Raw genomic sequence first — 24,283 nt, 5'->3', positions numbered from 1 at the left:
CTCTCCGGCAGGTACCAGAGGGTAGCACTGGGAGGGGAGGTTTCGGACCTGTGGCCGCTCACTTGTGGGGTGCCACAGGGTTCCATCCTCTCCCCGATGCTATTTAACTTCTATGTGAAGCCGCTGGGGGCTATCATCAGGAGGTTTGGGGTGCGGTGTCATCAATATGCAGATGACACACAGCTCTACCTCTCGTTCAAATCTTCACCAAGGTTGGCCGTAGAATCCCTGTCCAAATGTCTGGAAATGGTGAGTGTCTGGATGGGGACAAATAAGCTGAAGCTGAACCCTGACAAGACCGAGGTACTTTTGGTGGGAGACAAGAGGAGGCTGGGGGATGTTGACCTGGTGTTGAATGGGGTACGGCTACCCTTGAAAGACCAGGTCCGCAGCCTGGGGGTCATTTTGGACTCCCAGCTGTCCATGGAGGCTCAGGTGTCAGCTGTGAGCCAGACAGCACTGCATCAACTCCATCTGATACGGCGGCTGCGCCCCTTCCTTCCCGACCATCTGCTCCCATCGGTAGTACATGCCCTGGTCTCCTCTCGTTTAGACTACTGTAATGCGCTCTACGTGGGGTTACCCTTGAAGATGGTTCGGAAGCTGCAGCTGGTACAGAACGCAGCAGCTCGCCTGATTAAAGGCAGCCGCCGGCAAGATCACATCACTCCAGTGCTGAAGGAGTTGCACTGGTTACCAGTTGTTTTCCGGGCCAAATTCAAGGTGTTGGTTTTGACCTTCAAACCCCTATATGGTTCCGGCCCAGCCTATCTTAAGGAGCGCCTCCAGCAACACCAGACAGGCCGCTCAACAAGATCAGCCTCGGATGGCCTTCTCTCTGTCCCATCAGCCGGGACAGCTAGACTGGTGGGGACGAGGGAGAGGGCCTTTTCTGTGGTGGCCCCCACTCTGTGAAACTCCCTCCCTAGGGAACTCCGCCATACACCTTCTTTAATGAGCTTCCACCGTGCATTAAAAACGTGGTTGTTCAGGCAGGCATTTGGGGTGGGTTAGGGTATTTTAGAAAATGTTTTTATTGTAGAATTTTATTGTTTTAAACTGTTTTATTATATACTTGTACATCGCCCAGAGTGGCTGGGTGACCAGCCAGATGGGCAAATGAATGAATGAATGACTAAACAAACAAACAAATAAATAAATAAATTCAAAAGAATAAAAATATTGCGTTGCATCCAGATTTATGTCGGATCAAGCGCACTGGCAGACGAGGCCTTCCCCTGCCTATGGCAAAAAAATCCAACCTCCTGAAAATGCTGCACCGAGAGTCAGGAGATGCTGCTGAATGGGATGAGCCATGTGGTGGCTGGGTGGGGGACCCCCAAAGTCAGGCAGCGCAAAGCCCTTCCTCCTGTGGAAGGCAGATCCTGGATCCAGCCCCTTTAAAATCAAATGGTATCAATAAAACCATGGCTGGTCCTAGACTCATGAAATGCTTGTCTTTAGCAGACGCCAAAGGCAAAGCAAAGGTGGCGCCTGCCTGAGTTCAACCAACAGGGAATTAAACAGAGGCGGAGCTAAGACACAGAAAGCTCGATGTTGAGAGGGTTCTAACTGGACCACTGGACCATGTGGAGGAGTGACCAGGAGCACCTGATCCAAAGGCCTGAGTGGCTGGGCAGGTTGATAAAGGAGCAAGGCGCACTCCCGGGTATCCTGGGTCATCCTGGACTGAGGACCACAGAGAGACAGAGTGATCGACCACCTCGCATCACCTCAGATGCAATGCTTTTCAGTGGAATCCCTTCACTCATTCAGCTGCCACTCAGCAAGCGAGTAAGCAGAAATCCCGTCAAGCAATGCATGTAAGAACCAGCCCCTAGTCTAGGCCTGGGGAAGACTGGAGAAACTGGATTCTAAACTAGGCATGTAGCTGGGGCAGCCTAGCCGAGCCCTCATGCCCCATGAAAGCAGCCCCCCAACCCGGTGCCCTCCAGGCGAGCTGGATTATAATTCCCAGCATTGCAACTTGGCTGGGGAAGGTGGCATGAAGGCAAGCCTGAAGGAGGAAGGGCTTCCTCCCTTTTATAGCAGATCCCCTGCCAGGAATAATGGGAAGAATTCTAAATGAACCCAACACTGGGTTGGATCCAGACTTAGTCATACTTTGAGTAGACCCACTGAAATCAATGGCACAAGTCGGTCATAACTAACTTAGGCCCAATTGATTTCAGTGGGTAAGCAGGACTCAATCTGAATCCAACCCACAAAAAAAAGGAGCCCAAAAGAAAGCAAGAGGTGAAGTCCCCACTGGGCCCAAGCTGCGTACTAGAGGATTCGTACCCCACAGAGTGGCCAACTCGAACCTTATTGGACTACAACTCCCAGCATTCCCAGCCAGCATCCCAACTGGCTGGGGAGGATGGAAGTTGCAGCCTAACACATCTAGAGGGTGCCAGGTTGGAGAAGGCTGCTCCGTGGACATGGCTTAGGGACAGACTCTGGAACAAAATTGTATTATTGTTGTTTGGGGGTTATAATTTTTGTGAACCACAAAGAAAGCTTTGGCTGCTGCTGCTGCTGCTGCTATTATTATTATTATTATTATTATTATTATTATTATTATTATTATTTTGCTTTCTTGCTTGTTTAATTTATCCCCTGCCTTTCTACTAAAAAATGGCACTCAAGGCCATTTAAACAATTTAAAATAGATAAAACACATTAAAATATAATAAATAAAAACAGCACCCAACCTACAGACCCACTTACAGGCCAAAGGCCTTCTTGAGTAAAGCAGTCTGCCTGCCAGCAGAAGGACAGGAGAGAGGGCACAAACCCAGCCTCCCTTGGCAGGGAGTGCCACAGACTGGGAGCAGCTACCGAAAAGGCCCTCTCTTGGGTCGCCACCAAATGTGCCTCTGAAGGCAGCAGTCTCAAAAGAAGGGCCTCTCCAGAAGATCTTAAGAACCTTAAGGCAGGCTTGTACAGGAGAAGGTGGTCTTTCAGCCTGTTCCCGAGCCATATGGGGCTTTATAGGTCATAACCAGCACTTTGAATTCCGCCCAGACACAGACCAGCAGCCAGTGAAGCTGTTGTAGCAAGGGAGTCGCGTTCTCCCTGACCAGCCCCGGTCAACTGTCTGGCATTCTGGACAGCCAGCGTTTCTGAACGCTTTTCAAAGGCAGCCCCATGTAGAGCGCATGACGGGATGTAACTAAGGCATGTAAATAAGGCGGGGGTTGGACTCGATGGCCTTGTAGGCCCCTTCCAACCCTACTGTTCTACTATTCTATTATTCTACGTGTGACTACGACCAGATCAGACGTCTCTGTCGGGCAATACAGAAGTGAAGTTAAGTGAACAAGATGGCCAGGCACTAAAGGGCGGCGGCGGAGGAGGAGGCGGCAGCAGAGGAGGGGAGGCAGAACGCCCACTCTGCGCTGCACCATCGTCAGTGGACGGCACCAGCGAGCTTTCAGCGGGTGGATTTCCGCACGCCGCCACCACCCTGCCATGGGACTCACCATGATGGCGTTGACGATGTCGTTGTTGTTGTGCCGGAGGGCCCGCACGGCCTTGGGGCGCGACACGTTGGCCTGAGCCATGACCAGCTCGATGTCTCTCACCTCCAGGCCCGTTTCGTCAACCTGGAGAGAGACGTGGCAGCAGCGGACCACGGCACACGAGCCCAGCTCGGGCACGAGCGGCACTGCCTCCGTGCTCGCATCGCCCCACCCCCACCCCCAAGCAAGACCCCACCCAGCGTTCCGTTAGGTTGCCGAGGGACGTATGGGTTCGCTTAGCCTTTGGAATGAAGCAGCGGCTGGGGGGGCATGAGGAGCACTGGAGCACCACGGGGGCCCTGGAGCTGCCATGTGGCGCACCGGGAAGGGGATGCTCGGAATTTGGGGTCTGATCACAGCGAGCTCCATCAAGGTGGCTCTTCAGTGTCTCCCATGAGCAACTCACGTGGCAAGAAGAAGGACGCCCAGCCTCGTCCTCGCCTGCCCTTCGCAGAGCCCCACCGCCGCGCGCCTCATCTGCTTTGGGCGGGGGGAATCCTGCATCTGGGGACTGGGCACTTTGCGGGTGGGCGTCTTCCCACCCCACCCGAGGAGCAGGTGAGTGCTGGCGGGGAGGAGAACCGACCGCAGAGGGAGGCAGGTTTTGGACCACAACTTCCATCCGCCCCAGCCAGCCATTGATGGGGTCACCAGCGGACGTGCCCGGACATCACATGCCAAAGGGCACGGCCAGGCCCCCCGATGTCACTGGGCCACTGGCCAAAGCACTAGGTGGCTCTGGCCACAGACCTCGCCATGCACAGCTGCTCCGCACCTTGCACAGCTCCTTGAGAGTTCTGGCTGACACCCGGACCAGGTTCACCGCCCCACTGACCTCAGAGCCCCCAGCCTCCACGGATCGCGCGCTTCCGCCACCCGCCCTCTCCTCTGCTGGCAGCCCATACCTCCTCTTCCTCCTCGCTCTCCTCCTTGATGGTGAGGGTGGGGGCAGTTTCCGTGATCAGCGGGGAGTGCTCCACGGGGACCTTGAACTTCTCCGCTGCGGCCTTGTGCACCTGCTGCGAGAGGTCTTCGATCTGCAGGGGGCGGAGGGGGGAAACGCTGTGAGGGCCAGCCCACGCCGCCTTGCCTCTCGGGACGAGCAGAGCCGGGGGAGCTGTGGCGTGGGCATGGTTAGGAGACCTTCCGTGAGCTGAGCCCAGCTGACCGCAGATCCCAGATCCAACCCACAGCTTGGAAGGAGATTTCTGGCATCCTCGCCAACAGCCGGCTTGAGAGCAGGGGTGGTGAACCTTATGCCTCTGGGCCAAATCCAGCCCTCCTGGGATCCCCAGAAGGCCCCGCCCCTTCACCTGGCCCAATCCCTTTCCCCTGACCACCAATTATTAGGTGGTTTCCTGGCTTTGGTGCAGGCTTTCCCCATTCTAAAAAACTGGAATGCCTCTCTTAAGGGTGAGATACTGGCAGGAAGAATCCGAAATATGCTGATATTTTGCACACACACCCTGTTTGCCTTTGGCCCCACCCACCACTGGAAGGTGGCCCCTAAGGGCTTCCCTGAAATGGAATTTGGCCGTCAGAGAAAAAGAGACTCAGCAATGGAACCCATTCCCTAGGGAGGCGGTGGGCTCTCCCACGCTGGAGGCCTTCAAGACGAGGCTGGGCAGCCACCTGTCAGGGATGCTCTGACTTGGATTCCTGCACAGACCAGGGGGTTGGACTCGATGGCCTTGTGGGCGGGCCCCTTCCAGCCCTAATACTCTATGATTCTATGACCCGTGCTCTATAGTCATTTTACAGTGAGATCTCAGACGTCGTTCTTGATCTCTTCTGGTTTTATTCTGGTTGTGTTGTTTACTGTGGTTTTAATGTTTTATATATTTTGTATTGTTTTATTGTGTGCTCTGTGGTTTTAATTTTGTGAACTGCCCAGAGAGCTTCGGCTATTGGGAGGTATAGAAATGAAATGAAAAAATAAATAAATAAATAAATAAATTCTCTTGCTCAGACTGGCTTTGCCTTATTTACCTTTGACCTTATTTAGGATGGCTTTAAAGGAACGCCTAGTCCTCCCCTGGAGGATGGGGGTGATCAGATGGGCCCCCTCCCTAGATCCAAGGGTCCTTGCCCATTAGTGCTAGCATCTCCTCCCCCCCACCCACTCACTTTGGCTTCTCCAAAGACGATGTAGATGTCCGAGGCCGGGCTTTTGAAGACGTCTGGCTTGGTGATCACAAACAGGATGTTCTTGGATTTGCGGATTGTGATCCTGGTGACCCCGTGGATTTGCCGCAGGCCGAGCTTGGACATGGCCTGGAAGGGAAGGAGACGCCGGCTCGTTAGGACCAGAGAGACAGGTTCAAAAAGCAGGGAAGTCAGAGTCGAGCGATGCCCAAAGAGTTGGTGGGCAGCAGAGAGAGAGAGCAAGAGCGCGCTGCACCTGATAGGCTGATCAGTCCTCAGGAGGCCAATACAACAAGATACAACAATGCTTTCCTATGTGCAGGATGTACACCAGCCTTTCCCCCAATCAGACACCTTCCAGATTTGTTGGACTGCACCTCCCATCATTCCCAGCTGGGAATGAAGTCCAACACATCTGGATGGTACCGGGTTGGGGGAAGGCTGATGGACTATCCTTATTCCCTCCATTTCTGATGGTCGGGCAGCGCGTGCCAATGCTTATGTAGCCAAAATGGCACCACCCACAAACAAGAGGGTGGTCTCGGCAGACCCAGGGGAACCCCCAGGCTGGCAGAAGTACAAAAAAGGCTTTAGGGAAAAAAACTAAGAAGCAAAAACAAACAAAAACATCCAGTGAGTACTGAGCGTGCTCAGTCGGCATAAAATGCTGACTGGCAATTGGAGGCAGGTCCTGTTCACTGCAACTTTATGCTGCAGAGCTCATTTGTAGCGTTCTGTCGGTCCAGGCTGCCCGATTTACCATGAGATCAGAGCAGAGCAGAGCTTCACTGGGCCCACACACACCCCGCATGTAAAGGCCCAGAGGCTTAGCAGGATCGCTTCCTGGTCTGGGGCCAGCCTGGGCTCCTTTTTAAAAATTGTATCGATACCCCGCGTCATCTCCAGGAAACTCAGCAGGACGTCTATGGGATTGCCCCCTTTGTCTCTTCCCTGCCACCACGATGAGTCAAGCTGGGATGTCAATGGAAGGAACAGAAGCCCTCTCGCTGGGGGGAGATCAGGGGTTATAGTCAGTAGGGCGCTGTAGGACACCTTTCTCTCTTTCAGCCTAGCAAGGCTGCCGGGGTTTTTTTTTGACACTTTAGAATTGCCAATATTAATTAAGGTCTGGTCTTGCACCAAAATCAATACACAAAGCAAAATGGGTTTCAGAGAACTTATGAAGTGCAAGATAAGGATGGAGCTACCATTAAATACATTTTAATACAATTAGATAACTAACAAATTTGTAATACAAAGTGTAAAAAATAGTTATACAAATTAAATTATATGACAAGCCATATAAAATTGTACCAAAATGGAAAATCAGCAGTCCCAAAGCTTATTTAACATTCCTGATTTGAAATAATCATGAAGAAGGTTATTATCCAGTTATTATCCAGTACCAGAGGCAGTGAGTTGCTGGAGAACATGGGTGGGAGGGTGCTGTTGCGCTCTTGCCCTGCTTGTGCATTTCCTGTGGGCAGCTGGCTGGCCACTGTGTGAACAGAATGCTGGACTAGAGGGACCCTGGGTCTGACCCAGCCTCAAGGCCCTTCTTACTTACATAGGTTATACTAATACATATAGTATTAGTATATCCTATACTAACCTGGGACAGCATGATATGTATTAGTATAACTTACTATATGATTATTTCAAATCAGGAATGTTAAATAAGCTTTGGGACTGTTGATTTTACATTTTGGTACAATTTTATATGGTTTGTCATATAATTAATTCTTTATAACTACTTTTTACACTTTGTATTACAGATTTCTTATTTTATTTAATTTTATTAAAATGTATTTAAAGGAAGCTCCATCCTAATCTAGCACTTTAGAATTGCAGCCAGGAATAGTGGGTGGAGGAAAAGGAGTACAGGGGATGAAAGTCTAAAACTTGGAAGGACACAGCAAATTTCTCTAATTTTCCTGACAAATGCAATAAAAAATACAGTATCATAACAGCCATGAATTGGCGGGGGGGGGGGGGAGCATGAAGAAGAGCCGACCTTCTCTTCCGATGGGAAACATGTGACCCTCCAAATGTTGCTGGACTGCAACTCCCAGCATGCCTCATCACTGCCTATGCTGGCAAAGGCTCATGGGAGTTGCAGTCCAAAATCTGGAGGGCCACGTGTTCCCCACGCAACTAAGGAGGAAGGGGGCGGAAACATTTGAGGCCATCCTGTTGCTGACACAAAGCCTTAACCGCCATTTTTCTGCCCAGCGTCTTGATGCAGGAAAGCCTTCCTCTGAGGAAAACTAGGCTGCATGACGAGGAACCTTTTCTTCCTGCATTAAATAATTCTCTGGCACCCTCCAGAGGCGTTGGGACTGCAACCCCCATCATCCCCACAATGGCTGAGAGTAATGGAGTGAGTAGTCCAACTCCTCTGAAGGGCACCGGGATTTGGAAGGCTCCCTTAAAGCACCCCCCTCTAACTAGTGGCTACTTAAGAGAGCTTCCAGCACTCGGAGCTGGGCAAGTCGGGTGCTGCCAAGATTCTTCTGCATGGGATTCGCCATGCTTGGCTACCAGGTCAACACCTTCCAAAGCTTTTCAGTAGACAGGTGCTTATTTTTAGAGGATCTCAACTCCATCAAGGCCGTTCTGGACTACCCACAAGCTTGGGTGTGGAGAGCTGAACAGGGTGATTTAATAACCTCTCCAGCTTCAGGCAAGCATCCAAAAAAGAAATCCTGGCCTCACTACAAGCTCTAGAAACAGGCACAAAGTGAGACCCAGACATGACACCATCTCTTATCCCAGTTCCAGAGCAGGACTGGCAGTGGTCAAGCCCCAGAGCCTCTCTCCTCTGCCACCCCTGCAAAGCTGGGGGCTGTTCTTGGTCATCAGGCATCATAAGCAGGGCTATTCCCTAAAGCTGGTGGCGAATGCAGACAGGCCTTAACCAGGCCCTAATCCACCCTCTCTCTCAGGGCAGTCTCATCCAGATCTTCAAGGAGCCATGCCTCAGAGAGCCAACCTGCTCCCTGAGAATATTCAGAGGAGTCCCAAGAACTTTAACAATGCTGGTCAGCAACTGGCGGTCTCGGGGCCAAATCTAACCTGGACTGCCAAATCAAGACCCAACACCCCAGGCGGAGCAGGCGAGAGTGACTCAACCCATTGATGGACTCTGAATTCAGCCAATCCACAGGAGGAAGACCGTTTCCCAAAAACCTCAGAGCCAAAGCATGCCCCCATCAAACACAAATTAAAAACTGGAGGTACATGGAATGTGGCTAAACTGGAAAGACTGAAAGAGAAACGTTTTTAAAAGATCAAAATATCTTTTGATCTTTGGGGCCTTTTCATACAATATTGGTTGACATAAGCAAAATTAGAAATATTCTTGTTGTAAGGGTAATACTACTTCAGTTAAATATACCATGACAAATGATTTTATATGGTTTTGCTTGATATTTATCTTGGATGTTTTTATCTTTTTATAAAAGTTATTTATGTTGAATATATTTTGGGGGGGTTGTTTGTTTTAAACTTGGTGCATGCTTCACACGTTAGGGATGTATGAGAAATTAATTTCAGTTCATTTTTGATCTGGATTTACCTTCCAGACTGAACACACAGACTCAGACACAACCTGCAGTCAAAGTCCATGCATTTTCAAGCTTGCAATACAATTCATGGACCCCCTAAAAATGCATTCAGCAGCATGCGTGCATTTGAAAAACGTGCATGAAAAAAATCATATTTTGGAACAAATATGCTTTAATCAATGGGAAAAGAATGTGTGCACTTCAAAGATGCGCACAATTGATCAGTTCATTTGGAAAGTTACGAATGAAGATATGCATGGATTGTCATGCTAAAAGAAAAAAAATCAAAGCTCACAGGCTCATATGGACTCGAGTTGGAATGAGCTTTGAGATGGAATGTGGAGAAATTCAGCGAGCTCAAGTTTTGCTGATTCGCACATCCCTACCCAAAGCAGCCTTCACCAACCAGTTATGTTGAACTCCAACTCCCAGCATCCCCCAGTGAGCCATTCTGGCTGGGGGGTGCTGGGAAATGTAGTCCAAGGTGATCAGCCTTGTCCAAGGTATAAAGTAATCAACAGGCAGCCCCTTCCAAGGTGGACAGGTGGTTCCACCACTCCCAGCCACCCCAACTGATGCCAAAGAGGTACGGTGTCTCAGAGACGCTGCAGGCACCCTCGGGCCTCAATGGGTGCATGTGGGTGCCTTTGACTGTCTGATCCACACACAGAACACACCAGCAGTTCTCTTATGGGATGCTACCGTGCCTCAGTGTGCCATTTCAGGAAACACCGGGTTGTGGGAAAAAGGGAGAGGGGATCTTGAACGGAAGCTTCCGGTCATATGGCCAACTTTAAATACCGACCTTCCGCGCTTTCTTCTCGCTCCGACTCTGCTTCGCTTTGCTGATGGATTCTTCACCAGTCCCCAAGGAGTGTGTTAGCTGTGCCTGGAACATGCAAGTGGGACCACTGAGCCACATCAAAGCTGGCAGCCTTTTCAGCAGCGCTTCAGTTTTGGAACGAAGGCACAACGGCCATCCAATACTACCACGTTTGCTCTTTCAGAGCACCACCGTCCCAAGGATAAATGCAGTCCAATCCACCAAGTCTGGTGGGGGGAAAGACTTACAATTTCTCCCAGACTCCTGAGGTGAGAAACTTCACATCGGAACATCGGAAGCTGCCCTCTAAAGACCCACATCCCTCTGGGTCCACCCAGCCCAGTATAGTCAGCAGTGACAGGCAGAAGTAGCTCTCTGGGGTTTCAGGCTGGATTCTTTCCTCACCCTACCTGGAGATGCTCCGGGGATCAGGGGCGCTGTTAGGCCTCGGGCCCAGCTACTGAATTGATTTCCCCAGAGCCCTGAGTGTCCACTGAGGCCAAAGGAAGATTTCTTTCTTACTTTAAGTGCAATGCAGGGGGGCAGTTTTTAAGGGAGGTTGCGGCTGAGGAGGGGAGGGTTAAACCACATGCTGGAACACCCCCCCCCCAAGACCCCCTTCCTCTATGACAATCAAACTTAGGGAAAAAAACCTTCCATTGGTGTCAATGCAGGCGTTTGTCCTAAGCTGAATTGCAGAGGGTGGGGGCAATTGTCTTCTAAGATAGAAAGAGAAAGACGTGTGAGAGGGGACAGAGACAGATTGCAAATTAATTGTAACTGAAGAGGAAATACTGGTTTCAGATGATCTGGGGCAGAGTGCAAATTAATTGAATTTATTTCACTTGAGCCGATTTGGAGGAGAAATTAATGGCCTGGCTTTGCCTCCTGTGAAATTTAAATAAATTGTGGTAATTTCTTTGAAGTTTGCATATCTATATATAAGTTAGCATCTGCAAATTTTGAGCAGTTTTGTGTTCTAAGGCCCCCCTGAATCTTTTAAGTGACTAGCAGCGCCTCTGCCGGGGATCAAACCTGGGACCTTCTGCCTGCATTCCTTCCCCTGCTCCCTGGATCTCTGCAATCAGCCTTCTCCCCTCAAAGTGCGTACCTGCGTCTGGGCTGTCCGTGGTTCTGAAACCTCCGGCTCTTCCAGTTCAGGTATTGACCCTTCGTTGCTTTCTGAGTCGTTAGAAGATCCTGGAAGAGAGAAAAAGGCTGTTACTGAAGTCACGTTCCAAATGTCGCAGATTTTAGACTATTTTTAAAACCCTCCTTGCTTTACACTCCTTTCCTTTTGGTCCTCTGCTTCTGCAGCAGATACTGGCCTGATTCACAGAAGTATTCTTTTTTATATATTGATTTAAGACCTAAACTGCCCTTCATCAAGTAGCGATTCGAGGTTGGCTTACAGTCATGGTCGTCATCGTCGTCGTCATCATCATCATCAATACAAAATCCATTTAAAAATAAAGCATGATTACAGAAATGTAAAAAGCCAGCAATAGTATCTTAAAATGCCTGAGCAAATAAACATTTTAGCCTAGCACCTGAAAGATGAACAGTGCCTAGGCATACACTCCTATCGGGGTGGCACAGCCAAAACAGCCCTCTCATCAACCACCATCTCACCTTCAGTAAAGGAGGTACTTCGCAGAGGGACCTTGCTTATGTGTAGGATGTTATGCAGACCCCTCCCCCACTCCACCCCTGCATACGCCACATTCCCCATATGGTGCCCTTGAGAAATGTGGCCCATGGGGCTACCACACATGGCAGGGCCATTTTGGTGGTGGCCCCCCTGGCTATGGAACTCTCTTCCAGTAGAGATTTGTCTGTCCCCCATGTTGTCATAATTTAGGCACCAGTTAAAGATCTATTTATTTGTGCAGGCATTGTGGGGATTATAGGCAAGTGCTCTGTTGTTTTATTGACTGTGTTGATGGTTTTACTATATTTTGTTACATATTTGTGATGTTAGAGTCATGGATTTAATGTTGTTCATGTGGCATACTGTGTTTTACATTGGCTGTTAGCTGGCCCAAGCTCTTTATGAGGAAGAGCAGGATTTAAATAAGCAAAGGATAAAATGTGCACTGCGTGTGGATAGGGTTACTTCACCACACAGGAAATCCACCCCCTGGGACAGTCTCCTACATAGGCACATGAAGCCCTGGACTGTACTTTCGCAGTGCCCTGGATCCATGGAATACACAGATACATTCAGCATTGCAGTGGGTCATTTCAAGCTTCCCGTGGTTGTCTGGACTTCCCGTTTTGCAAGCAGAGGCGCGTTAGTTGCGACTGGAAGACGCAAGTGGGGCTACCAAGGCACATCCAAGATCTCTTTGGGGGGGTTATCTCCAGTGTTACTGAGGTGCGGTTTCCCCACTGGGATCTGCATACACATCAGCAGGTGAGACTCCAGATGTGCTGGCTCCACGCCACGCTTCCAACAAGGAGGGGGAAAGGGCAGCACAAGGCCACTGAGAGAGAAAAATAGTTCCAGGCCTTCAGTGAATGTTTAAACTAGGCTTAATAACCTGTCGAATAACCAGCATCCTCTGGGCGGACTACAAACAGTGAAAAGACTAAAATGCCACAGAAACAGTTAAAAATAAAAAATGCAATACAATACAAATATTTAAAATAATTAAATACAGCACAATGCAAAACAACAAACAGCAGAGAAATCAATAGAACAGCCACAACAACCTAAAACTAGGTCTCTAAAATGCCTGGGAGAAAATAAAGGTCTTTGCCTGGCACCAAAAACATAACAATGTAGGCGCCAGGCAAACCTCTTTGGGGAGTTCATGCCACAAATGGGGTGCCACCACTGAGAAGGCCCTCTCTCTGGTAGCCATGCATCTAGTGTCCTTCGGTGGCAGCACCCAGAGGAAGGCCTCTGAAGATGACCTAAGATTCTGGGCAGGTACATGCATCCTTCAGATACTCTGGTCCCAAGCCATTTAGGGCTTTAAAGGTCAACACCAAGACTTTGAACTTGGCTCACGAGTAAGGCCCTGGAACACAGGGGGGCTTGTGTTTGAGTCAACACGCCTGGAGTTGAGCCGCCAGCATGATCAGGATCAACAGGACTTCCTCCCAAAGAAGCAACGCATAAGATTGCAACTGATACCAGTGATCCAAGTCTAGGTCATGTTGCTCCTGCTCCGGTTAATCGAGAAACGGTTGGGAATTCCCTGGGCCCAAGACTTTGCCCGTGCCCGTTCTACGTCCCCTGGCTGGCAAGCCGCAAAACACAGCCTGCTCGCTTGCCTTTGCAGCTTGGACCAGGCTGTGTTTCTGTGCAAATGCAGCTGGGCCTCGACTTGCAGAGAGATGGAGAGGGAATAGGAGGCTTTGGACAGCTCTGTGTGCAGCTGCTCCTGACGGCCTCTCAAGCCGAGCCAACCAGCACCCACTCCAGTCATGTTGCTGCAGCACTGAGAAAGATTCCCTCCAGCAGCAGCGGCTGGGCAAGGCCCCCCTCCCCAGCGTTTCTAAAGTACTGGCCTCACCAGAGCCAAGTGTTTACAGAAAGGAGTCATTAGCGCTCTCTCTCCAGGGCCATCCCAGGGAGGCAAACCAGACATGCCGTCAGGAGAGCTGGGATTGGATCTCCTGCATTTCTCCCTCCACCCTCCCAAGAGGCAAATGCAACCACGGAAGCCATCAATCAAAGCAGGCCCACGGCACCGGGGGTGGGGGGGAGAAGGGGCTCTGACCCTTTCACTCTATGCCATTTCCCTGGTCAAAACTGCCCCTGGGCCAAGGCCGTTATTTGCTCCATGAAGGAAAAACAGTCATATTGCAACTGGGACCAAGTGGTCAGACCCAGTTAGGGCTTAATGCAAGAATGGGCAACTTGTGGCCCTTCAGCCGCTTTGGTCTGCCACCCAATCAGCCGCAGCCAGCATAGCCAATGGAGAGGGATGACGGTCTAAACATCTGGAGGGCCAGAAGTTGACCACCACTGGCTTCAAGGATGCTGCTGCAGTGCATGTAAATCCCTCTTGCCATTCACAGCATTCCATATTGTATTCCCTTTAACCACCATTGTTTTTGGATATTCCACCTGGAAAGCAATTGAGCTTGGCTTGCACATGAGGAACACTTCTCTCTTTTTTTAAACCACAGGAGAGAAGAGCAGAAGAGGGCCCATTTTTTAACCTCGACGTAGAGTCTAAGAATAAGACGATGCATTGCACACGGAGCGCTGAAGGTTGTTCTAGGCCAGCCATCACCAACCCAGCATGTTTCAGATGAGTTGGACTACAATTCCCACAAGCCTCAGCTAGCATGGGCTTGATTGGAAGGAGACACATCCCAGATCAGCGACTCCTGGGGGGAAAACAGGGTGGGCAATTTGACTTTTTCCCAGTGTGCCATGGTCAGTGTGACGTTTCCAGGGAACAATGCAATGAAGAAATAATGCCCTGACTATGTATCTAACCATGACCAAATAAACCCTCAAGCTGTGAGCAAAATCTTCTAGTCCTTTGGGCTGCAAGACTGAAGTGCACCTCGGAAAGGATACGTAGGGAATGAGGATAGCAGCACAAACGCGGTATTCGTTCTGGATCTGGGACACACTTTTGCTCCTTCAGCCCCAAATATCCACTCCCCAGACCACCCCCGGCAGCTGAACCTGGCATACTGGGGCAGCTGCTGGGGGCTGTGCCCCCCAGAAAGGCCCCACCAGGGCCACCGCCCCACCACCAGGTGCCCAACCAGCATGGCTGCCACCAGCCGCTCCTGCTTGCCTGCCTCCATCCCCAGAGGCGCATCCTGGCAGCAGCCCCTTCAGGCAGGTGCCGAGTGACCACTTCACCAACGGATATCTCCCAAAATGCAATGCCCTATGCCAGGGGTGTCGAACCTCTTTCACCCTGAGGGCTGGATTCCTGGGGGCCACACACCAGTGGTGGGCGGGGCCAAAGGCAAGAGGGGCGGGGCCAGCATACGTTAGCTTAAAGCTCCAACCACCAGTAACTGAGCCACAAGAGAGGCATCGCCACCTCTCAGAATGGGGAAAAGCTGGGAAGCCAGCAAAGATGGATGGGGGGGAAGGGGGCAGGGCCATGGCCAGGGGGTGTGGCCATCTGGGGAACCCTGGAGGGCACGGCTGGGACTCCAGGTGGGCTGGATCTGACCCACAGCCTGGCATTCCACATGCCTGCCCTACGCTGATGTCAGGCCAGGCATTCTGGCAGGTGTAAGATCGGAGCCACAGATCCACTGGGCTCCGGTCCAAAAGAGCCGCCACCAGGTGAGCACAGCCATGGGGGGCAGGAGGGAGGGGCTGTACCCTGCAGAGCCCCCAGGGGTATTCAGCCGTGGTAGCAAAACTGGCCAGGGAATCCATGGCAGCAGAAGCTCAGGTCAGCGGGGCGGGGGGGGGGCGTTGGCGGCACTATCCAAAGGGAGAACACCGGCCTGGCCCCGGCTCTGCCCACCTTGATCTGAACAGGTACAGCAGAGGCCAATGGAGCAGTTACCTTTGTGGTTGGTCTCCTGGCCCCGCCGGCCCGCCGATGGCTTCTTCTCTTCCAAGAGCATCATGCCAGCCGCTTCCCTCAGGCTCTCGATCTCCGGGCAGCGGTACGACAGCTCCCTCTCGCTGGAGGAGCTCGACTCCAGCCGGGCAGACGCGCGATCGGCTCGCTTCTCTCCTGTGGAGACGGAGTCCTTGCCGCGGGAATCTTTGTTGCCAGGCAACCGGTTCCGGCCTCTGGAATCTTTGCTGCTGGGAAGTGGCTCGGCTCGGCAGGGCACCGAAGGCCTGGAGATTTCGAGGGCTGAAGAAGAAGGCAGGTTAGTGGCACGCCTTGGGGCGGACGTCCTTTGCCCCTCCAATTATTGGCTGGCACCGCATTTGCCCCCAAGCCACGTCGGTATGGGGGGGATCTCGGTTGGTGCCAGCCAGGTGCCTCCCTTTGAGAGTCAGACATAACAACTGAAGACGGAAGCCAGGAATCGCTCATGAGCCTTCTGGGAGTCCGTGTGGCTCAGGAAATGCCTTGGAGAACTTGGATGAGAGGACGCATTTCTTACTGAAGAGGAAGTGGGCTTTGCTGAATATCTAATGTCACCCTGACCTCTGCCTTGCCTTAAAAATCCTAAGCCCCCTACACTGGGGTGCACTTGCCACATTCAGCACACTTGCTAGGATGCCAACGTGTGCCCAATACCGTTTAGGCAGCCTCATTGATGTCAGTGTGGTTTCACAGAATTAAAAAAGGGGGCTGTGTAAAACTGGGATAGAGAGGGAGACGCAAGGAGAAAGCAAAGGTAACCTACAGAGATTGCGGGAAGGAATGGGGCAGCAAGGGGAAAGCAAGGCAGGAGTGAGCAGATTCCTCAGATATGTCCTTATGATTAAGCCGAATGGCCAACAAGAGACAAGAGGGGAAACTACAGCTTCGTAAGGGAGGAGAGATCTGAAGGTTGAGTGCACTACCACATGCAGGTGCGTGCATGGTGACTTTTATCACACCTTTCAGTGTAAATATTTCAAGAGTGGTGCTCCAATATATATTATATACATAATACAACCAGCTTTCCTGACCATTGGGCATGCTGGCTAGGGCGGGTGGGATTTGAAATCCAAAACGTTTGGAGAGCACCAGGTTGGGGAAGGCTGGCCTAGGGGGTTGTGCCAGGCAAGGGGGTACAACCCTGGTACCTGGACACATACAGATCTAGCAGCTTGTGGAAGACACCTTCATGTTTTGATTCGGATGGGGGACAGGGAAAGGAAGCCTTACCTTCCACAGGCAGTTTTCTGGAGTCCCGCAGGAGAAGCACAGTCTCTTTGGAAGGAGCGTGTCCCTCATCGGGGCTCACTGCAGCAGCAGGATGCCATGAGGTAGCTGCTGGACCTTGGACGTGGCCCTCTGAGGGAGGTGACGGCAGCATCAAGGGTGAAACAGGAGGCACTTCTGGGGGCTCAGACAGTGGAGAAGGAGGTGGTGAGATGGGAGCCCCCTCTAGGGGATGAGAGGGGGGCTGCTCCGGGTGCAAAGGAGCGGCAAGAGGCTCTTGGGATGATGCTTCCAAGGGCCGTGGACTCTGCGACCGAGGAGTGGTGGAGTCCGTGGGCAACAAGGTGGCTTCAGGGCTGGGGGCTTCCATGCTTTCAGCAAGATTCTTTGAGGGAATGGGTTCTTCTTCCTCCTCCTGATCCTTCTCCATTGGACTAGCCTCCACAGTGGTGTCTCCTAATCTCATCTCTTCCAGCGTCTCCCTGGTTCTCTCTTCTGCCATGTCTTCAGATTCTGGACTCTGGAGCGGCAGCTCTTCCAGCAGGCCTGGAGATGTCCATCCATCAACAACCTCAGCTGCCTCTGCCTCGTCATCACTGGGCAAGCAGATGACATCTTCGGCTAGCTGCTCTGCTTCTTCTGAGCCAGAAGCTACCAAATGGCTGGCAGGCATCTCCACCACCTCTGAAATGGGGGCAATGTCCTCCCCTTTAGGCAGGGGAGTTTCATGCCTCTCAACCTCCCGTTTGTTTTTGCCTCTGGCTTCCTCACAAGGTTGCCAGGCCTCATGGTCTTCGCCACCACCAGCAATATCATTATCAGAAACCGGAGACTCCAACTCTTCTTCAGAATCTCTCGTTTCTGACAAGTCTGGTGTGAGTTCTCCAGAGGAGTTCTCCAAGGTGTTCTCCTTAAGGCGGACAAGGAGGCTCTGTGCTTCTGCTACGAGTTGGCTGCTCATGAGTCGAGTGCCCCCCACTCTCTGCTCCTCCAGGTTCCCAAAGGAGCCTTGCAACATGCTGGTTATTTGCTGCTGATCTGCAAGAACGTCTGGAGATTCCATCCCTCTGGTGACACTCGACAACAAGGCACCCAACGGTTCAAGCTGCCTTGAGGTGGCTGGTAAGCTCTCTGCGGTGACAGTTACAGGCTCAGTCAAGGCTGCGTTGAGGTTGGCAGTCTCCAAATATTCTGCAGCACCAGCAAGCACCATTTCTACATTTCCACTGGAAATGTCACATTGGTCATCTTTGGGCTTGGTCAAATAGATCTCTTCTTCAGAAGCGAAGAAGAGCTGTTGGCTGTTGCCAAGCACAGGTGATGTATCCCTTTGTTCTGCAGCACCCTGCAGGACGGCCAAGCAAGATGTCTGGGCAAGAGCAGTGTAATGCAGACACATGGCCATGCTCTGCTGCAAAGATTCCTCTGCTAGCGAGATCTTCAGTGGTGTAGCCGAGCGTTCAGCCTCAGCATCTTCAGTCTCAACCACTGGACGCTCCACCACCTCGGACGCAGCCGGACGCTCCACCACCTCGGACGCAGCCGGACGCTCCACCACCTCGGACGCAGCCGGACGCTCCACCACCTCGGACGCAGCCGGACGCTCCACCACCTCGGACGCAGCCGGACGCTCCACCACCTCGGACGCAGCCGGACGCTCCACCACCTCGGACGCAGCCGGACGCTCCACCACCTCGGACGCAGCCGGACGCTCCACCACCTCGGACGCAGCCGGACGCTCCACCACCTCGGACGCAGCCGGACGCTCCACCACCTCGGACGCAGCCGGACGCTCCACCACCTCGGACGCAGCCGGACGCTCCACCACCTCGGACGCAGCCGGACGCTCCACCACCTCGGACGCAGCCGGACGCTCCACCACCTCGGACGCAGCCGGACGCTCCACCACCTCGGACGCAGCCGGATGCTCCACTACCTCGGATGCAGCCACCTGCAGTTCTTGTGCAGGAGAAGCGCTCGCCTCCACTACCTGACCTGGGCTGCCCCACGCTTGCTCGGGAGTCTGATGTTCTTCTTCTCCTCTCTCAGAGTCTGGAGATCTAGCCAGCACAGTGGTCTCACTGAAACTATCCTCAGCAGCCGTGAAGAAGCTAGAATCTGTGTGAGAGCGGGATGGGGAGCCGTCAGGCTGCTCGGGGGAAGATTGTGCTGCATCCTGATCCTTCTCCGGAAGGGCAAGTTCAGCATCTAGTACAGGCAGGAGACCCTGAAGCAGAGCTTGTGCAAAGGTCTTCTTGGGCACCTGTGGCTGCAGCCCAGGCAGGTCGCCAGCACGGTCTCTGGAAGGCATGCTGTGGATGGTTTCCACAGGGGGAGGTCCTGGGCCAGCCTTGGCTACCTGAGCTTTGGTCTCTGAAGGACAGTGCCCATCCAAAGCAGGCAGAGATGCAGCCAGTTCCACAGGTGCCACTTTGCTCCGAGCCTCCGGTCCTGGTGGAACTAGGAGCTCAGCATCTTTGGTTGCTACCTGGGGTTCTAGATTCTGAATGTCCCCAAGCTGGGGCCATTCAGTGGCCTCTTTTCTATCTGCTAACTCTGGATGGCCGATCTGGCTGGTCGGCTCACCAGCAGTGGGAATCACTTTGTCCTTCTCTTCTTCTTCGCGCACCGTCTCTTCGTTAGGGCTTGCCAACAGGGGGGGATCGTTGCCGTCAGCAAGATGGGCTGGAGCACAAGTAGTCTCATCACTCTCAACCTGCAACATATTCATGTTGTCATCTCTCAGGTCAGGATGCTTGATGGCCAGGTAGCCAGCATCTGCTCCCTGAGCTGCAAAGGTTCCCAGCTCCAGCAGCCCCGGGGCCTCCGTGGGTAAGTGTTTCTTTTCAGGCTGCTCTCCTAGCTGAGCAGCCTCTTCCACTGGTGGGACTTCAGCAACCGAGTCTGCTCTGCTGCATTCTTCACTTCCGAGTTCAGAAGCCACCTCCTCTTCCTCCGATGGAGTTTCCCAACTCTGGTCAACACTGCCCTCGTCCAACAACACTTGCTGTCGCTCCCCCAACGCCTCAGCCACTTCCTCTGGCTCATCATGCCCTACGGGGACCTCTTTCCTCAGCTGATGCAAGCGGCCCTCGGCATTCTCTATGGTTTCCTCCGCAGCTTCCTCAAAATGGCCGCCCATTTCTCCCAGTGACGGCACAGGGCAGTGCTCACTGAGTCGAGCTTCTCTCCTGTTGGAATCTTTGGCTTCGCCAGTCTCCAAGCATGGCTTGAGAGGTTCGGGGATTGCACCATCCCCTCGTGCCTGCTCCTTCTTGGGGAGATGTCCTGCGTGGGCCTCCCTCTCTGGCTCGCTTGCGTCTCCCCGCATCCTGCCGATGCACCAGTTCTGGCCTTCAGCAAGTTCCTCATCATCTGTGTGGGGCAGAGGAGATTCGTGGGGCAGAGGGGCTGCTGCCTCCAAGTTGACCTCGCTGGCTGCTACAAAAATGTTCTCCTGTGTGTTGTCCAGTCCCATAAGGGGCTGAGAATCGGGTTTCGCCTCAGGAAATGTCACCACTACACTGTCCTCATTGTTGTTCACCTGGTCGAGAGATGAGGCCTCCTCAAGTTCATCCTCCGACTCAAAGCAAGCAATAAGGCACTCCTCCGCTGGCTCGCTGTCTGCTCGGATCACTTCTGGCTGCTCCAAGATGGCCGCCTCGGAGGATTCCAGGAGCGATACAAATGGCGCCTCCTTCTTCTCCGGCTCAGTGTCCAACATCCCTCCATTCTGCCTCCCCAGTTCTACTGAACCTCCTCCTGAAGCACCATCTTGGTCAAGGAGCTCGAGCAGCCGTTCCTCGGACTCTTTCAGCCTGGCACCGATATCAAAGGCAGACGCGTCATTGACCTCTCTCACCACCGGCTCCACGAACAGAGCAGGATACAGCTTTGGGTCCCATCCCAGTGGGATGGCGGTTCCCACACAAACCTGACCTATCCATTCTTCCACAATTTGGCCGACCGGCTGAGGCTTCTCTGTGGCATTGTCCAAAGGGGGAAGGGTGTCTGCCTCTTCGTCCGTATCAAAGCAGGCAATCAGACACTCTCCAGGATCAGGGCCGCCTTTCTCCAAGGCCTCTTGCACGTCCAACAGAGACTGGTGCTCCAAGGAGGCACGGGAGGGGGCTGTTTCCCTTGGAGACAACTCTTCTTCCTCGCATCTGGTCTCCAGAGCTAACGCTCCTGAAGCAGCTGCCATGTCCTGCTCCAGAGGAGACTCCCATCCTTGACCGGTAGGAGAAACACTGCTGCCTTCCGAACATCCGGAAGAATCATGGGGGCCATCACGCTTCAGCTCAACTTGCAGCCTGGAGATGGCCGCTGTCTCAAAGGGGCTCGGAGCTCCGAGTTGGCTGTCCTGGGGCATCTCTTCCTCTTCAGGCTCCTCCTGGAAGGAGCCTCTCCCCTCGAGCCCTCCCCGGGCTGGCTCGTGTCCCTTGCAAGCGGCAGAAGCGACGTCATCCTCCTCTGTGTTGTAAGCATCCGACGAGGTCTCCATCTCGCTCTCGCTGCCCGAGCAGGAGGGTCCTGGCTCCACCTCTCCTCTGGCCGATTTGGCCTCTTCGCGAGCCCCCTCCGTGACCACCGCATGCCGTTCGACGCTGTAGAGCCGCTCGTCCTCCTCCCCGTTGTAGGAGGCAGAGTCGGAGGAGGGCGAGGTGTCGTCCTGGTAGGCAAAGGACTCGTCCACCCCTTCGTTGATGGAGGTCTCCGAGAGCGAGTGCAGGAAGGAGGCGGATGCACTGTCCTCCTCCTCCACGCCGTAGAGGGCATCGTTCTCCGCCGACTCCCCTTGGGGGAACAGCGTGATCTCCACAGACTCTGCCTCAAAGAGGAGGCTCCCATGGAAGGGCAGAAGCAGCGCCGAAATCATCTGATCATTCTCCCCGCCGTCGTCTGGGGAGGGGGCCGGTGTCTCCGCTTGCAGCTCGTCGGGAGCACTAGCCTCAGAGGGGCTCAGCCCGGATGTGCTACCGAGCTCCAATGGAGGCCCAGGGAAGGCAGCAAGGGAGCAGGGCAAGGGGCTGGGCTTGGATCCCACAAGCCCCCTCAGGGAGTCTCCAGCTCCAGCTTCATGGGAAGGGAGGCTCTTCTCCACCTCGAGGAGCTGGTGCCCCGAGGGCCCAGGGGTCAGATCTGCTTCGTCCTCAGAATCTTCTCCACTCCTTGGCCAAGGCAGACAGGGCTGCTCCAATGCCCGAGGGACTGGCCTGCAGGCAGCCATTTCGGAGCCCCAGTCTTCGTCTTCCTCCGGAGTCGTCTGCCCATCCTCTTTGCCTTCCTCGTCGTCCTCTGTGGGAAATGAAGAGTGAACCAAAGTGCTGGAAGACAGCGTGTGGAAGGTCACCTTCCTGTCCAACTCAGGAGACAGACAGGGCCCCCCGGGAAGCCTCGGCCCCCCCTCCAGCAGGGGCTCGCCCTCCGCCGCTGGGGCCTCCAGGGCTTCTGCCTCAGCCATCAGGTTTGGCGAGCAGGACGGGGAGGTGCTTGCGGTGCCCGAAGAGGCCCAGCTGCCCCCTTCGGCAGTGATGTAGGAGCCCGAGGGCGAGGTGGGCGGGGAGCAGAGGCCTTCGGTGTCAGTGTCGTTCTGCTCCTCGCTCAGGCTCTCTTTGGAGAAAGGAGGCTGCCTGAGGTGGGAAAACACAGTCCTGATGGGGGTCGAGGGAGCCGTGAAGTAGAGCTCTGGGTCCAGGCCGCTGGGGGGCTTGACAGGCAGGGCCTGGCCCTCGGCGAGCACCAAGGGAAAGTCTTTGCTGAGGGTGGGAGGCGGGGAAGGCACGTTGGCCGCCGGGCTGCCCTGAGAGAGAGAGGGCGCCGCTGCCGCCTCCGGCTCCTTGTGCCTCAAGAGGCCGGGCAGAGACAGGAGCGCATGGCGGGCGCTCAAGTCGCTCGGGATGGGAGGGGGCGGCCCCACGGCAGCCTCTGGGGCCTGAACCTCCGCGTCACTCGCGGCCTCCTCGCCTGAGCTGTCTTCCAAGATGCCGGACTGGGGCGGGGCGGGGGGCCCCTGCAGCTCAGGCCCCTCCACATCACCCTGCTCCCCAAGGCACTGAGTCTCCTCCCCCATCACTATCCTGGTGTCCAGCGTGTCCACGCCGGGAGGCTCCCCAAGACCTTTGGGGGCTGCCTGAGCAGCTTTCGGGGCCTGCTCCATCAAGACTTGGCCGCATTCGCTCAGCGCCACCAGGCCCGCTGTGGCGCTGCCCACAGCCGTGTCGCAACTGGCTCCTTCCGGCTGAGGCCGGTCTTCTTTCTTCGTGGGCAGAAAAGCCGGCACGCCTTTCTGCCCGCAGAGGGTGGGGTCCATGGGGAGGTCCACCGGGCAGCCGGGCATCACCGCTGCGGAGATCTGCAAGGGAGTCAGGGCATCGCCGCTTGGGGTGGAGGAGGCGGAGTTGTTCCGAGAGTCACCTGCAGAGGGAGAGGGGGCAGAGGGGCAGGGAGCGGTGGGGAGAAGACAGGTCAGTCGAGAAGCTTGTCACACCAAGCGAGAAGCAAGATCTCAACACTGGGGTGGGGTGTCTGGAGAAACACCAAACCCACTGAGCTTCCAGGGATTTTGAAACATGGGGAATTTTAAAACACAGGGATTTTAAAAGCCCACTTAGCTTACAGGGATGTTAAAACACAGGGGTTTTAAAACACAGGGATTCTTACAACACAGGCATTTTAAAACCCGCCTGGCTTACAGGGAGTTTAAAACACAAGCCTTGGAACAGCTAACACCTGGGATTACTGTCAGACAATGGCTGGTTAACTCCTGTCCCCCAGTTCACTAGTTTGCTGGTTTGGGGCAGCCAGAGTGTGGTGGGGAGATGGGGCTTTTCCACACACAGTTCCCCCCACCACTGGCATAGAAAAAAAGTGGTGGTCCATAAAAGAGCCTTCCCCAACCTGGTGCCCTCCAGATGTGCTGGACTGGGAGCTGTAGTCCAGCACACCTGGAGGGCACCAGGTGGGGAACGCTGCCATAGACATTCATGGCTTGATTTTCTGGCCCATCCTTTCTGTGCCCCCCACCCTCTACCCACATTCCCCCACATACATACAGCCTAAGAGTTGGCCCATTTTGCAATTTTACACCCTTCTCTGCTTAATCCATCTCTGCAAAGAGGACGCCACCCCATCAGCCCCCTGGCCTTGTGTGATGCAAGTTTCTTCATATGTTAGAATGTTCCTAACATTCCGTGACGCCTCAGCTGCTGAGCCAATAGCTAGCCAGGTCACTAGATGGAGGTCAGAGCCCTCCCAGCTAAGATCTTCGGAGGTTGCAGAGCATTTCCTCTTTCGTTAAGATTCTAGTTTCAGGGTCAAATGGGCAAGCACTGCTATTTTCTTGCAAATCTACATGTTTGTGCTTCAATTTGATATCCCCACTATACCATCATGATTTGTTGTACAATTGTCATCATTGTCTTCCATCTATAATAACAGAGGAGGATATCTGTC

At 53.6% G+C, this 24,283-nt stretch overlaps 1 protein-coding gene across 1 annotated transcript in view; it reads right to left on the bottom strand.

Annotated features, from left to right (window-relative positions):
- The window catches only part of LOC146345295 (uncharacterized), a 69,866-nt gene that overhangs the window by 1,040 nt on the left and 44,543 nt on the right, over positions 1 to 24,283 (bottom strand). The window contains exons 2-8 of the mRNA XM_084859839.1: positions 16,832 to 23,245; positions 15,563 to 15,862; positions 11,170 to 11,258; positions 10,041 to 10,124; positions 5,652 to 5,798; positions 4,430 to 4,561; positions 3,486 to 3,608 (exon numbers count right to left, since the gene is read on the bottom strand). Coding sequence (XP_084715965.1) covers positions 3,486 to 3,608; positions 4,430 to 4,561; positions 5,652 to 5,798; positions 10,041 to 10,124; positions 11,170 to 11,258; positions 15,563 to 15,862; positions 16,832 to 23,245 — 7,289 coding nt within the window. The remainder of the gene's footprint in view (positions 1 to 3,485; positions 3,609 to 4,429; positions 4,562 to 5,651; positions 5,799 to 10,040; positions 10,125 to 11,169; positions 11,259 to 15,562; positions 15,863 to 16,831; positions 23,246 to 24,283) is intronic.

Source organism: Heloderma suspectum, chromosome 5 (genome assembly GCF_057233095.1).
Source record: "Heloderma suspectum isolate Gila_16-S chromosome 5, 16-S_ref, whole genome shotgun sequence".
In the NCBI taxonomy this organism is placed as follows: domain Eukaryota; kingdom Metazoa; phylum Chordata; class Lepidosauria; order Squamata; family Helodermatidae; genus Heloderma; species Heloderma suspectum.
This window is presented reverse-complemented; position numbering and strand designations above follow the sequence as displayed.